The following is a 15453-nucleotide window of genomic DNA, read 5'->3' as shown; positions in this document are numbered from 1 at the left end:
TAATAAGTAGTGTGTTTCTATGTCAAAGTCTTTACAATAGGCTGTTGCTGCAGCACAGTCCTCTCCAGATCTCCTTGTTCCCAAAATTCATTTGCAACCAGAAGTGCCACCTGCAAGTAAGAGTAAGACTCGGTTCATGAAAGTGACTTATTAGTAGAGAATTTGCATTTTATCAGTGTGACATTTCAGGATAGCGTTTATATTAATGCCCGAGGTGTTGTCACACCATATGCTCTTTGGTATTAAAAAGATGTCATCTACAGATTATATTGAAATGGCAAAGGGGAATTCCTCTTCGTGCGTCAGTGTTCTAGGCCCATTCTTGGAGTACCTGTCTCCTATTTGCTATTGCCACCACTTCTCAACAATAGAAAGGGGAGATGGGAGAATGTTTAATTCCATTACATTTTGCTTCAAGCTCTAAAGCTTCCCATGCCCTCCTTTTGTCCTGCTTCTCTCTTAGCATCTAGCATGTGTGTGCACATCCACACACACACACGCACACAGATTAGAACACACCTTTACTTGACTACAGTGTGAGGACATTTGAGGGAAATTTTATATATCTTTAAAAAACCCAGTATCGGGGCGCCTGGGTGGCTCAGTCGGTTGGGCGGCCGACTTCGGCTCAGGTCACGATCTCGCGGTCCGTGAGTTTGAGCCCCGCGTCGGGCTCTGTGCTGACGGCTCAGAGCCTGGAGCCTGTTTCAGATTCTGTGTCTCCCTCTCTCTGACCCTCCCCCGTTCATGCTCTGTCTCTCTCTGTCTCAAAAATAAATAAATGTTACAAAAATTAAAAAAAAAAAAAAAAAAAAACCCAGTATCTATCAAGTTCAATGATTATCCACTAGCTGCCTTACATTGACATGAACCCAGCTTGCCAGGAAGAATAAGATGTGACCACCTTCTTTAAGATGCTCACAGTCTAGTAGAAACAGTTCTGTGAACTATGTGGGGAAGTGCTGTGGATCAAGAAGGGAGTTGGGGCGCCTGGGTGGCTCAGTCGGTTAAGCGTCCGACTTCAGCCAGGTCACGATCTCGCGGTCCGTGAGTTCGAGCCCCGCGTCAGGCTCTGAGCTGATGGCTCAGAGCCTGGAGCCTGTTTCCGATTCTGTGTCTCCCTCTCTCTCTGCCCCTCCCCTGTTCATGCTGTGTCTCTCTCTGTCTCAAAAATAAATAAACGTTAAAAAAAAAAAATTAAAAAAAAAAAAAAGGAGTAAAGAGGAGGGGAAGACGACCTGCTGAGAGAAAATTGAACATGCAGAGCTTAGAGTGTGAGGCAGTGAAGGGGAGAGAATGACAGGAAATAATGTGGTGACTGTGAGTTAAGGACAGGTGGTGACAGGCCATGTAAGCTTTGCTAGAAAGTTTGATTCTCTAGACCAGTGATGCTTATTCCTGGAGGGGTAGGGTTCCTCCAGAATGCGCTAGTGGCCCAGGCAGGTGGGGGCCAAGAGAGATTTAAGTGGAAGTAACTTTGTTTTTTCTTTTATATAAAGCGATCTTTCTACAACTTTAGGTGGGAGGTGGGGGTGGGGGGTGGACTGAAAGCTTGAAAATCTCTGGTAAGGGGGAATTTAGAAGGCTTTGAAGCATGGGAGTGGCGGAGCAGAACTCTGTAAATAATCCCAGCAGCCACTCAGAGGAAGGCTGGGCGGTTCAGGATGAGGAAGGATCACTCAGGAGGATCCCTGCCACCACAGAGCTGATGGAAGAGGGTGGAAGTCTGACCTGAGGCTGTGGCAAGGGTGACAGGCAGGAATGGGGGAGATGAACTTCAAGCAAGGCCCCAGGTTTCTGGCCGGGGTGACTGTGCAGGTAAAGAATAAAGGAGAAAGAGCAGGCACGTCAGGATGGAGGAGCACCAGTGTATGGTTCGGGATTTGATGGTTCCAATGATTCTGTCTTTACTAATACAACCCACATTTATAATTGGACCCAGTGAATTCTGGCCTTTCTTCTGCTTAGGGTTTTCCCTAGATGTCACTGAGGGAAAAAGAAGCTTCTTTCATCCAGTTAGTAAGAAGTAAGTAGTAAACTAGTGGCTCCTGACTCCCACTCCCCAAGGTTGGCAAAGAACTTCCAGGGAGGGCACCCTTAAACATGAACTTATTACAGATGGTGCCTTGTGATAATTGACAGCACAGTGAAGAAGAGGTTGTGGGAGCAAACCACCCCTGCTAGGGGAAACCACTGATGATTCATCTTTGCCCTGTGCTGATTGATTCTACTAAAAACTCAGACATTCCCTGAATAATTTTATATAGTTCTTGCAGCTTGTTCAGTGATAAGGAATTCTTTGCAGAAAGTATTTCTTTCTAAGGTCCCTTCTCTTTGCCTTGTTCTGGGCAAAGAGACCAAATGACCTATTGTGTTACTGACATCTGTGAGCTCTTGAAAGCTATTTGCCTTTCTTCATTAACAGAAATCCAACAGGGAACATTTTATTTTTGTCTTAACTTCTCAAGTTTCTTTTTTCTTTTCAAATTATAAACTGATGGTTTGTTCCAGGGTAATGAAATATAGTTGTATACAAAATATATAGTCATATAATTGCTAGCTATAATAAAATTCCGAGATTGCCAGAATCTTCACATTCACCCTTACATGGGACCTAGACTGCTTCTGAGAATGTGACAGAAAAGGAAACGTAACTGTACTCGCCTGACTTTGTACCTCCCAGGGTTTGGTTATAGCTGACAGATCACATGCAGTCATCATCATTGCCCTTAGAAGAAAACAAAAGTTGTTAAAATAGAAAGACATAAAAAATAAGGTGTTTTCTTTTTGTTTTTTGTTTTGTTTTGTTTTGTGTGTGTGTGTTGTTTTTTGCCAAAAGAGGAATAAAATTCTGACTACTCACATTATAACCTCTTTTTTGGTTGGATCAATGGTTACATATTTGACGGCCTCTTCCTCGGTTTCCATTTTTTCACAGGCATCAACAATTTTTTGAAACATGGTTCTCTTCCTAAAAAAGATACAGCTGTGCAACGATTATAGCATATAAGACCAGAGATTTAAAAAAGTATCTTTAATATGCGCTTCTCAGAGTTAAAGTTCCCACTTTGCATCAGATGTTTACATAGTGGATCTAAAGGGTCAGGGAATAAGAGACTAAATGGCTGCTAACCGTTGGCACAGAAAGGTTTTAAGACAGGAAAACCACCAGCCACAGAAAGGGAAAAAATTGGTAAGTTTGAATACATTAAAGCTAAAAGATACATGTGACAAAAGAGATCATAACATAAACATAAAGGTCACAGGCTGATGAGACGTAATGCATAAAAGCAACAAAAAAATCAGAACCTAAAATACATGAAAAGATACTCAACCTCACTGGTAAACAAGAAAATACAAATTTGAACATCAATAAGAAGCCATCTCACTGTCAAATTAACAAGATAAATAAGTGTGTGCAGATCAAAAGTAGTCCAGAGAAGAGGTAACAGGAACTCTTGCACACCGCTGGTGGGAGTTTAAACTACTCAGGAGTGCAGTTTTGCAATGCAGTATAAAACTTAAGATTTGCAAATCTTGTCGCAATCCCACTTCTAGGTACGCACTTCAGAGAAACTCTCACGTGTACAAGGACATACGATGTGGTATTGTCAACAATAACGAAAAGTAGGAAATGATCTAAATGTCCATGAATAGAAGAACGGCTAAATTAATTATGGCATGTTCATAAAGCTGAATATACAGTTCAAATGAATGAACTGGATCTTCATTTACCACCAAGGTAAATCTTTAAAACATATTGCATGAAAAAGCAAGTTGCGGAAAAGTATGTACAAGATGAAACCATTTATGGAAAATTTTAAAACGCACGTAACAATACCATATGAAAACATGGATGGAAAGGACAGATACACAGCATCAGGACGATGATGACTGTGAGGGGAAAGGGAGGGGTTTTTCATGGTAGAGTGGGTTCGGATGCCTCGATTGCATTTTTTTTTTTCCTTAAAAAAAAAAAAAGACCTCAGGTGTGGCAAAATCTTAGCATTTGTTGAATCTGGGTCATGGATATTTGGATATCAATTATATTCTTTCAAGTATCTGTCTTCATCTTTGAAGTATTAAATAGTTTTTTAATTAAGAAGGATCAGAGAGGCACAATTTGATACTACCCATCTAAGTCATTAAATAGTTGGATATTATAACTAGTTCACCTTGTCCTAATCCATTTTGCCAAGCAACTCTATAGTTCACTGACAAAATGGGCAGAAGCTCGGAGTATCTGGTCTCCTTGGTCATTTCTGTAGTGCTCTGCTGTACATAACTCAGAATTATGTGAGTTTGGTTAACGTGCATCCATATGATCAAGGTTTTTTAGCTCCGACTCTCCAGCAGAATCAAATGTCTGAGCCTGCAACTCTAAATACCAGACTCTGGACCATGATGACTCCACCAGACCAAAATGCTGCTCAAAGGCTTTGCGGCATCACCCTTCTGGCAGGTACACCAACTTCACCGTGCATTCCTCAAACTTCTTCAATAACAAACTAATCAACAGCAGGGATTAGTTTTTTTAAATGTATTTTCAGATGTCTAGTAAACTCACTATCAGTACCTTGAAGGTATTCTACTGATGTTCCAAAAGGAAAATGAATAACTGTGTGTGTGAATAAATGCCTTTTGACTTGAATGCAGTGGATCATTTATGTGAGGCAGAAACACATAGTGTAGGGGCTTTCTGTACTTACTTGAAGTATAAAGCCAGGTCAGTTGCTATTATTGCAACTTCAAACAAATGAATAACTGTTTCAAACTGGCGTTTATTTAGGTTCTGGAAGATGTTTAAACTCTGTAAGATAAAAATTCACAATAAAGTGCAATCATTAATTTGTCTTGGTTCAACAAATAAGCCAAACTATGTTTAACAAAATAAAGATTATTGGCACAGAGAGATGAAAAACTAGGTCTTTCTCTCACGTTTTTTGTTTTCGGCTTTCTCTTGGATTAAATTACCACTCTACTTTGAGTAAAGTAATTTAAACTATAAAAGTAGATACTATTAGCAAATATTCATATAAGCAGTGTATAAGTTTGGGGAGTAAATAAAAGTGTTTTCTCCCCGGATCACTTAAAAATATAACAGTAGACTTAAATTTTGCTTGTATTAACTGAGGAGATTTAATAAAGAATATCTGGTACATCCAGTTGTTAAACATGCTGAATTATCCACCGGATAATTTTTGAGTAATCACAGAAGTTGCTGGATGACTTCAGAAACTATAAATTATACTAGTACTCATGTATATATGGGAAAAGATAATGAAATCTCTCAAGTTGTTCTTAAAATGTTTTCTTGCAATTATATTTTACAAACAACTAGACCTTTCTTCAGAGAGTTTCCCAGTAATAATCTCTTCACATATGGATCAGCTTAATAGTGTGATAGAAAATGAGAGTAAATTTGGCAGTGTGTGCGTGTATATATATGTGTGTGTGTGTGTGTATATATATATATATATATATATATATAATTTTTATTTTTGAGAGACAGAGCAAGAGTGGGGGGAGGGGCAGAAAGAGAGAGAGAGAGACACAGAATCCGAAGCAGGCTCCAGGCTCTGAGCTGTCAGCCCAGAGCCTGACGTGGGGCTCAAACCCACAAACCGTGAGATCATGACCTGAGCCAAAGTCGAACACTTAACTGAGTCACCCAGGGCACCCCTTGGCAGTGGTTTTTAAAAGGTTTCATATTCCAATATGTATCCTTTTGATGATTACATTATTTTAAGCAACAAACTACACTGAATAACCACTGATAATATGGAAGCCTAGTTAATAGCAGTGTAATAATATGTATTATTTGAAAAAGGTCTCATATTCCAAATAAATCACTTTAGGCATACAGGCCAAAGGACAGATGTATAGTAGTTTTGCCACATGAAGTTGATAGTCATGAAATGCATACATATACCCGAATTGCATTCTTGTCTTTTTTTCCTCACTCATTTTGACAGTCATCTAAAAACATGGACAAGTCTCCAAACTGAAAAACCTGTCTTAATTCTATACTCTTTTTATTTTCTCTTTTTTTTCTTTCATATCTAAGGATCATAAAAGAAGAGCTTCTACATGGTTTTTTTCTTTTTTAAGTTCATTTATTTTGAGAGAGCGCAAGCGCACGAGCATGGGAGGGGCAGAGAGAGCTGGAGAGAGAGAGAATCCCAAGGAAGCTCCTCACGGTCAGCACAGAGCCTGACACGGGGTGGGGGGCTTGATCCCATGAACCGTGAGATCATGACCTAAGCCAAAATCAAGACCTGGACACTTAAGTGACCGAGCTACCCAGAGGCCCCTAAGTGGTTTCTTTTTAACCTATAGATACAGATTCATATTAAAAATCTTGCTCTGATTTATATTAGTTGGTAGAAAGCTCTTGACCAAATTTGTGGCCCATCTCTTGTCCCTTTCACTGTACACATTTTGGCCTTTACTATGGCTTCGTCTTAGTTTTATTTTTCCAGTAACCCTATTTTATTTTTTTTAACCTGATATGTATTTTTGAAAGCTCCAATAAAACCTTTTGGGAACAAATTGAGTAACATACACACATATACACATGTCTCTTTTTTTTTTTTTTTTTTTTTTTTTTTAAGTAAGCTAAGGCAGAGCCAGTGATCAGGGCAGGAAAGATGATCAACACCAAGACATCAGATGACGTTACTAAAATATGAAGAATTAAGTATCAGATGAGACTCTATGCAGAAAAAACAAGTCACATGTAAGGCAAAAAGATTGGCCATATATACCTCTTCAGGGCAACACTTCAATGCCAAAAGACAGTGAAGCAATGTCCTCCAATTTCTGAGAATAAGTGTGACACAAGACTATATGTCCAGTCAAACTGATCTTCAAAAACAAATGTAACAAACAGTATTCTTTTTTAAGCATGTACTTAGATTAGCCTCTCTTAGAAAAACTACCATTTGACAAAAGTCTAGCCCATCAAGAGGTGAGTGAAAATAAGATACACAGGAATGGAGAAACCATAATAAAAGGATTGATTGTAAGTATTGGGCCCATTTAAATATAGAATTACGAATAAACAATTGTGTTAGAACTAGAGAATATTAGGCTAAGCGAAATAAGTCAGTCAGAGAAAGACAAATACCATATGATCTCATTCATATGCGGAATTTAAGAAACAAAACAAATGAACAAAGGGGAAAGAGAGAGGGAGAAAGAGACAAACCAAGAAACAGACTCTTAACTACAGAGAACAAACTGATGGTTAACAGAAGGGATGTGGGCTGGGGGACGGATTAAATATGTGATGGGGATTAAGGAGTGCACATGTGATGAGCACTTGGTGATGTATGGAAGTGATGAATCACTGTATTGTAAACCTGAAACATAAAACACTGTGAACTAACTGGAATTTAAATAAAAACTAAAAAAAAAAAAAAAAAAAAAGGTTAGGGGTGCCTAGGTGGCTTAGTCAGTTAAGTGTCTGACTTCAGCTCAAGTCATGATCTCACAGTTCATGGGTTTGAGCCCCACCTTAGGCTCTATGCTGACAGCTCAGAGCCTGGAGCCTGCTTCGGATTCCGTGTCTCCCTCTCTTTCTGCCCCTCCCCCCGCTCACAACGTGTCTCTCTCTCTCAGAAAATAAACATTTTTTAAATGTTTTTAAAGGATAAACAACTCTGGAAATTATTGAGCAACATATGAATTTATAAATATATAATGGTAAAAAATACTAATGATAATAAGTACCTTACAAAATGGAGGTGAAGATGTTGGAAGCAGTATTTTAATTGTTTCATGTTTCATAGCAGTGAGTTAGTAGACAATATAAAGTTAATAGATATAGTCTAAAAATATCAAACATCTAAATGCTGAGCTATGGTTTTTCACAATTTCTCATAGTCCTCTGTTCATTTTAGAGGGTTCTTTAAGAACTAATATCTCGTGGGGCACCTGGGTGGCTCAGTCAGTTGAGCATCTGACTTTGGCTCAGGTCATGATCTCATGGTTCGTGAGTTTGACCCCTGCGTTGGGCTCTGTACTGACAGCTCAGATCCTGGAGCCTGCTTCAGATTCTGTGGTCTCCTCTTTCCTCCCCTCCCCAACTCAGGCTCTGTCTCTCTCTCAAAAATGAATAAACATTTTTTAAAAATCTTTAAAAAAAAACACTATTTCTTGTGATAAAGACACAGTATCTAAAGTTCTGCAATCACATTTCTAAAATGTTTCTTCCATTAAATTTAAATAGAATTACACAAAAATAAATGGAAAACTACTCAACAATGAAAAGGATTGAATCGCTGGTGTATACAATACTAATCTCAGAATTATTACTTTGCATGAAAGAAGACAGCACAAAAGAGTACCTGTATAATTGCGTCTATATAAAATCTACAAAATCTAAACGATAGTGACTAAAAGCATTTCAATGGTTGCCTAGGGCTGGGAGCAGAGAGAGGCCTGCACTGCAAATGGGCACGAGGAGTGGTTTGGGATCATAGGAATATTTTATATCTTGATTGTGGTAGTGGTATCCTAGGTATATAAAATTGTATAAACTCATATAATTGTACACACTGAAAGGATGCAGTTTATTGTACATATATTATACTTCAATAAAGCTGATTTTAAAAACATAACTCTGGGGGTGCCTGCGTGGCTCAGTCAGTTGAGTGCCTGACTTTAGTTCAGGTCATGATCTCACCATTGGACCCCCAAGTTGGGCTCTGCTGATAGCTCAGAGCCTGGAGCTGCTTCAGATTCTGTGTCTCCCTCTTTCTCTGCCCCTCCCCTGCTCTCTCTCTCTCTCTCTCTCTAAAATAAACATTTAAAAAATAACTCTCTGGGGCACCTGGGTGGCTCAGTCAGTTAAGCGTCCAACTTTGGCTTGGGTCATGATCTCACAGTTTGTGAGTTTGAGTCCTGCATCAGGCTCTGTGCTGACAGCCAGAGGCTGGAGCCTGCTTTGAGTTCTGTTTCTCTCTCTCTCTGTCCCTCCCTTGCTCATTCTCTGTCTCCCTGTCTCTCTCTCAAATATAAACATTAAAAAATTAAAAAAAATAAAAACCATAACTCTGACTTTAAAAAAAAGCTTGAATACTATGATCCCATCTTTCTAAAATTGTTTCTTTCCATCCTGCCTGCATACCTTCACAGGGTGGCTGATTAAAGTTCATTAGGTGTTAATGAAATAGCTATTTTTGAGTCATAGAATTTGAAATGAATTTTTTATATTTATTTTTAAAATTTTCCCTGTCATTGAGTTTTCATAGTGAGCAAGTGTAATTTTTACAACCAGTATTAAGTTATTAATTTTGAAAACATAGAAATGTATAATATTCTATTTGTTTTCCTGAGGATTGCGCTGAAAACCTGAGGTAGGGACAGGCGCACCACCACAAGAGAAGGGACCATGTCCCAGCTCGTTCTGGCGGGGCCCCCACTTGCTCAGCTGGTTTCACTAGCTCACAGAGAGTCTATGTTCTCTCCTACTATTACAACAGCAGTAAACATATAAATTCCCAGTAGTGCATCCAAATAGGTAGGAATGACTCCAATTCATCCTGATTAGAGCTTCCTGGTGAGGTGAGGCAGGAGAACATATAGGCTATTCTAGTCTTCGGTGTGGTACCTGTGACACCCGTGGAGGAGACTACTAACGTGTTCATGACTCACTGTGACCATACATTGGATATTTCATTGCTTCTTCACTCCTTTTATAAGATGGGGTTGGTATGAAAAAGCATAAAGAGGATTATCATAAACTCTGTCAAGAAGTGTTTGGAATAATAACAGGGGTCTGTTATTTATGCTGAGCCATTTGTGTTGTCATTTCTACAATACATTGTAGCATTAAGATGTATGCTCTTTCTAATCTGACTAGCGAGCTTTCCATCTATTCCCTCAGGTGAAAGGGTTGACTGCTGTCTGCTTTGGAATGCAGGTGGTTCTTAACTCTCAGAACGGTGAATCCCAATCTACTGGGATATAATGACATTTTAAGGCAAAGCTTCATAATATACAAAACAAAATACCAAAATTGTTATCTAAATCATGAGGATTTCCCTTATTTAAATGCTTTTAATGCAAATATTTTCTTTATACAAAAAAAGTAGATAAAAGAGCAACATTGTTTCCCAAAGTGTAAAAAGGACATTTGATGGCTAAAAAATTTGTTTTTTTTTTTTTTTTTTTTTTTTTAGCGTTCCATTTGCCTGCTCATAAAAATCTCTGTGATTGCATTGCCTGGCGACTCTATTTACAGGCCTTATAAGTCTGCAATTAGCAGGTTGGATAGCATGGTAGACAAGTCCTTGCCAAGGTGGTATGGATTACCGAGATGCAGTATGCCTTTTGAGAAAGAATAATAAGCCTTTATACAGCCATCAAAACCAGTTCAGACTCCAGAGTAAATAACATTTAAAAAATTAGGATGGAAAGCCACAAGTCCATTATAAACCCTTAAATCCCAGAAAGGAAAAACATATGAGTACGAGTACCACCCAAACATTTGTTTGAACTCACGACACTGAGGTCAAGACCTAGGCTGAGATCAAGAGTCGGACACTTAACAGACTGAGCCCCCCAGGCACTCCTTGGCTGAAGTTTTTAAATATATTTTGCTTTAGTAGGTAAATGTAAAATTAAATAATAAATTATATTTGACAGTACCTGTTTACGATGTCACATAATCAGTGACACCACTGATAATGGAAAGTGGAGAAAATTCTTACTCAAAAATGTAAGATTGTCCCAACCAGTAAGAAAAAGACTCATAAAAAATTAAATAATAGCAATTTACTCTTATCTTCCCAAACTACTTTCAATTCCACTCCTTTTAATTTTCATAGAACAGATATTACCATCATTTTTATGTTATAAACACTACTGCAGGGAGAGGCTCTGGCTATCCACCAGAATTATTAACATTCTTATTAAAATGCAGATTCCCGGGCCAGAATCCCTGAGAACCCCATCAGTAAGTGTGAAATGAAGCCCAGGGTCTGTTTTTAACAGCCTCTGTGCACTTGCCTGGTGAATTCTGATGCACTTGTCCGGGTCCCTCTCTCTGGGCGTGGCATCAATCACAGGTGATAACAACACTCAAGTATTGGGGCGCCTGGGTGGTGCAGTCGGTTAAGTGTCCAACTCTTGATTTCAGCTCAAGTCATGATCTCACAGTTTGTGAGATCCAGCCCCATGTTGGGCTCTGCCCTGTCAGCTCAGAGCCTGCTTGGGATTCTCTCTCTCTCTCTCTCTCTCTCTCTCTGCCCCTCCCTTGCTCTCGCGCTCTCTCTCTCTTTCAAAAATAAATAAATAAACTTTAAAAACAAACAAAACACAGTCAAGTACGTTTTTTTCTTTTTCCAACTTTTGGCCTGATCTCTCTGCCTTACAAGTTTCCCCACTTGGCTTCTCATTACTTGGGAAAATGTAGTGTTATCTCTAAATTTGGACATATTTCTGTATGTTCCTTCCCTGAGACTTTAACAAAAGATTATCACAGAAACAGAAGAGCTCCACTCCCAGAGGGCTTATTTCTCCTGAGCATGTGTGATTCTAAACAAGGTCTCTGCTATGACAAAATTGTTCCCCTCCATCTAATAAAGATTCATTTAATTAGTTTTGGTTTGGAACTTTCTCAAGAGATTTTTTTTTTTAAGTCTAACTAGATTATATTCACAACTTTTCCACAAGCCTATATACCCCTTAAGTAAAAGTGTTAAAAGGAAGAATGATTGCTGCCTATGGAATGTTCGTAGTACCTGACGTGTGCAAATCCAAGTGAATTCAAGACCACGCTCAAGCCACTTCCAGCCCAAAGCTGTCGGTGACCCCGCCCCTCTGCTCTCCTATGCCACGCCCACTCCTGAATGTGGCCTCTCCCTGTCTCTCTGATGCCAGTTGTGTGTCCCTGTCTTGTATCCTGATTTCGTGCTTGCCTCCACTACCAAAGCTTGCCTTCCTCAAAGATATGGACAATTCCTCACAGTGCGTGCCCCATGAATAAGAAAATCACTGGCTACTTAGCCTCGTTTCCCCTTTCCATGGATATACATGTTAGGGTGCACAGAGCCCTCTCACGCCCACCGTAAGCTTTTGCTTCTCTCTCCACAGACCCGCTGAGATTTTGCGACTTTCTATGCCTCTTTTCTATCTCAGCTCCTTCTAACTTCGTTGCTCAAAAACTGTTGCAAAATAGCTATTTCTAGCAATTGACCTCAGAGTATAGACTGCCAACTGACACAACTCAAGGCCATCCTCTTTCTAAGCATTTTCCGTGGGTTGGTGCTTTGATCCAGAGCTTCTGGCTGCCCCTGGGAAAGCCTCACGTACCTCATCCTGCAGTAGAGTCTTACTGTACTCCAGGTGGTGCCTCTCCAGAATGGAAGATCCATGAAGCTTTGCTAATGGAGATGTGGATCTAGGAGGAAGAGGATATACCATGATTTTAAAGACTACACATATGCCCATAGAGAATAGAGTCTTTACCCTCTGAGGATGTTTTCCATTTCTCCTTTCTCCCTGTCCTCTAATGGCTGTGAAATGGTCGAAAGTAACATATTGGAATAGATTTTTTAGGCTTAGAACACGAGAATACACTCTTAAAAAATTCTTTAAAAAACCTAATTTGTTGAATGCATAAAATGACTGAATTATTTAAATTAGGAAGTTTGGTTCATCCACTGCATCTTTCAGTTTAAAATCTTTAGGTTCTCGGGGCGCCTGGGTGGCGCAGTCGGTTAAGCGTCCGACTTCAGCCAGGTCACGATCTTGCGGTCCGTGAGTTCGAGCCCTGCGTCGGGCTCTGGGCTGATGGCTCAGAGCCTGGAGCCTGTTTCCGATTCTGTGTCTCCCTCTCTCTCTGCCCCTCCCCCGTTCATGCTCTGTCTCTCTCTGTCCCAAAAATAAAATAATAAAACGTTGAAAAAAAAAATTAAAAAATCTTTAGGTTCCCTGGAGCTTATGGTAGTGGCCTATGACTTCCAGAACATGTAACAAGTCTGTTGAAGCCCCATCGACCATTTGCATGGAAAATGTTTATTAAGAATTTCCAGGAACCAAAATAAAAATGATTGTAAAGCAATCATTTCTTTCCTCCTCAAAGACAGGGACACAGAGTTTAATTTAAAGTTCCCATTTGTTTTTTGTTTTGTTTTGTTTTTGAGACAGAGAGAGAGAAAGAGGGAGAGCTGGGGAGCGGCAGAGAGAGGGGGACAGAGGATCCCAAGCTGGCTCCTCACAGACTGCAGTGGGTCCAATGCAGGGCTCAAACTCACGAACCATGAGATTGTGACCCCAGCCAAAGTCTGATGCTCAACTGACTGAGCCACCCAAGTGCCCCTTGAAGTTCCCACTTGTTAATGATTAGGTCACAGCTTTATATAAGTGGGGACCTCAGTCTTTGGTGCCTTGTCTTTCTTCAAGTCTTCCTGTTTAAGGAATGGGAAGCACCTGAAGATAAAAAGGTAGAAAGAGGAAGTGATGGAGAGAGGCTAAGGTCAAAGGCCTACACAGATAATGTGAAGACTTTGCTATAGAAATACAGAGCGAATAAATAATTTGAAGGGAGGAAGAAATCAGAAATACGGGTGGGAGCCTTAGTAGAGAAGTTTCATCTTATTTCAGCAAGAACAGAACTTTAGGGAGTAGAGGAGACAGTAACAGGTCACAAACAAGTCTGGTAAACCAAATGCTCCAGTTAGGGAACAATCAGACTATGCCTGAGCAATATTATAATTGGTCATAATTTTAGCACGTATTTACATACATACTCTGTGTCAGCACTGGAGATTAAAAAAAAAAAAATCAAAGCTTGATTCCAGTCAGAAAAGAGTAGTATCTTTAATTCCTTTAGTTTTATAAATATCAGTCAAAAAAGGTTTCTGGGAGTTAGAGATACACCCAGTCTCAAAATAACACCTCACAGATTACTTAATACAAAGGAGAAAATGTACCTTTACATAAAGAGATCTCCTGGATATCACCCATAAATAATTTAACTAAACCTCATAAATAATGGGACAAATTGCTCTCATGGGCCTCCTGAAGAGCTGAGAAGGGCACAACATCATCAATGTAGAGTTCCTGCCAAAAATGTTTACTCTGGGTGTAAACTGAGCCTGGGTGGCTCAGTTGGTTAAGCGTGTGACTCTCGATTTCGGCTCAGATCATGATCTCGCGGTCCGTGAGTTCGGACCCCACGTCGGGCTCTGTGCTGACAGCTTGGAGCCTGGAGCTTGTTTCAGATTCTGTGTCTCCCTCTCTCTGACCCTCCCCTGTTCACGCTCTGTCTCTGTCTCAAAAATAAATAAACATTTAAAAATTTTTTAAAAATAAAGCAAATTTCAGAGAAGTTATTAAAAGTTTCAATGGGATATTGAGGGGAAAAAATGTTTAAATCACACCATCTGTCAATAATTCTCTGTATTTTGGATGTCTAGCAACAGTAAGCTTCAAGTATGGAAAATAGCCAGTGTAGACTGTGATACTATCCAGGCACTCAGGGAGAAAATAACCAAAGGAGAGAAACTCAAGCAATAGAGATTATGGTATGGCTTGACTACTGAACCTATCAGTTTCCCTGGAACATTCCCCCAGAATGATTTTTGAAAATTAGAACTCCAGCAAGGGGCAGTGTTGGTAAAGAAGCACTAAGGGGTTCTTTTACGGTAGACTAGTAACATCCCAATTTCCTGAAGAAATTTGAGGATTGTAGTACGGGGGAACACCACTTTCAGTATCCCCTGGAGAATTCTGAGGTAGCGGAGGAGACGATTAAAGACTGGATCCAAGTAAATTTTACCTTAAAATGTAAGAAGTAGAAAATGGCACAATCTGTAGATGACAGAACAGGAAGATTGACCTTTATCTCTGAAACAGTTTAAACTGTTTTGGAGTTTGTGAGCGCTTACAGAATAATCACAAGGAGATTCCAGAGAAGGTTTACAAGGAGAAAATGATGCCAAGTTGATGCTATGGCACCTTCTGTGACAGGGCTGGTGGGAGCAGAAGGCCAGGACCTCATGTGTCTGGATTTCAGCCAGGTAATTGACAGGACACCTCAAGATATCTTCAGTACAAGCCAGAACAGCAGAGCTCAATGAGTGTACTTAATTGGCTGTCTTCAACCCTGGGGGTACGTTTCCAGCCCTGGGCCCCGAAACAAGACCCTTGCTCTTGTCCTGATGCATAACTTTATCAGAGACTTGAATGAATATTGATGGAAATCATGAGTAACTTTCCAATGACAGAAAACTGGAAAAAAAACAGATAATCCACTGGCTGACAGAGCGTGACAAATGAAGACTTCAAATAAGAGTGGAATAAAGAATCAAATTAAGAAGATGAAATTTAATGAAGATTAAATATAAACCACTTCAGGTCCTGCCTGGATTACTGTGTTAAATTCCAAGACCCGCATTTAAAGAATGACATAAAAACACCAGACAGGATTCACAGAAGAAT

The 15453-nt window shown here is 39.7% G+C and overlaps 1 protein-coding gene and 1 long non-coding RNA gene across 3 annotated transcripts in view; one reads left to right on the top strand and one right to left on the bottom strand.

The window, feature by feature from the left end:
• PDE6C (phosphodiesterase 6C) overlaps nt 1-15453 on the bottom strand; it is a 45539-nt gene that overhangs the window by 3189 nt on the left and 26897 nt on the right. The window contains exons 15-19 of one of the 2 annotated variants that reach the window (XM_045438249.1): nt 12322-12409; nt 4710-4810; nt 2864-2986; nt 2665-2728; nt 36-110 (exon numbers count right to left, since the gene is read on the bottom strand). In XM_045438249.1, the coding sequence (XP_045294205.1) occupies nt 36-110; nt 2665-2728; nt 2864-2986; nt 4710-4810; nt 12322-12409 (451 nt within the window). The remainder of the gene's footprint in view (nt 1-35; nt 111-2664; nt 2729-2863; nt 2987-4709; nt 4811-12321; nt 12410-15453) is intronic. The other variant, XM_045438250.1, reaches the window with a different exon arrangement.
• Nucleotides 2842-4651, top strand: LOC123576844. The gene is made up of 2 exons (XR_006701607.1): nt 2842-3193; nt 3559-4651. It is a non-coding gene; the product is annotated as an uncharacterized LOC123576844 (long non-coding RNA).

The sequence above is a fragment of the Leopardus geoffroyi genome, chromosome D2, assembly GCF_018350155.1.
Source record: "Leopardus geoffroyi isolate Oge1 chromosome D2, O.geoffroyi_Oge1_pat1.0, whole genome shotgun sequence".
Taxonomy (NCBI): Eukaryota; Metazoa; Chordata; class Mammalia; order Carnivora; family Felidae; genus Leopardus; species Leopardus geoffroyi.
Note: the sequence above shows the minus strand (reverse complement) of the source record. Positions and strands in the feature narration are given on the sequence as shown.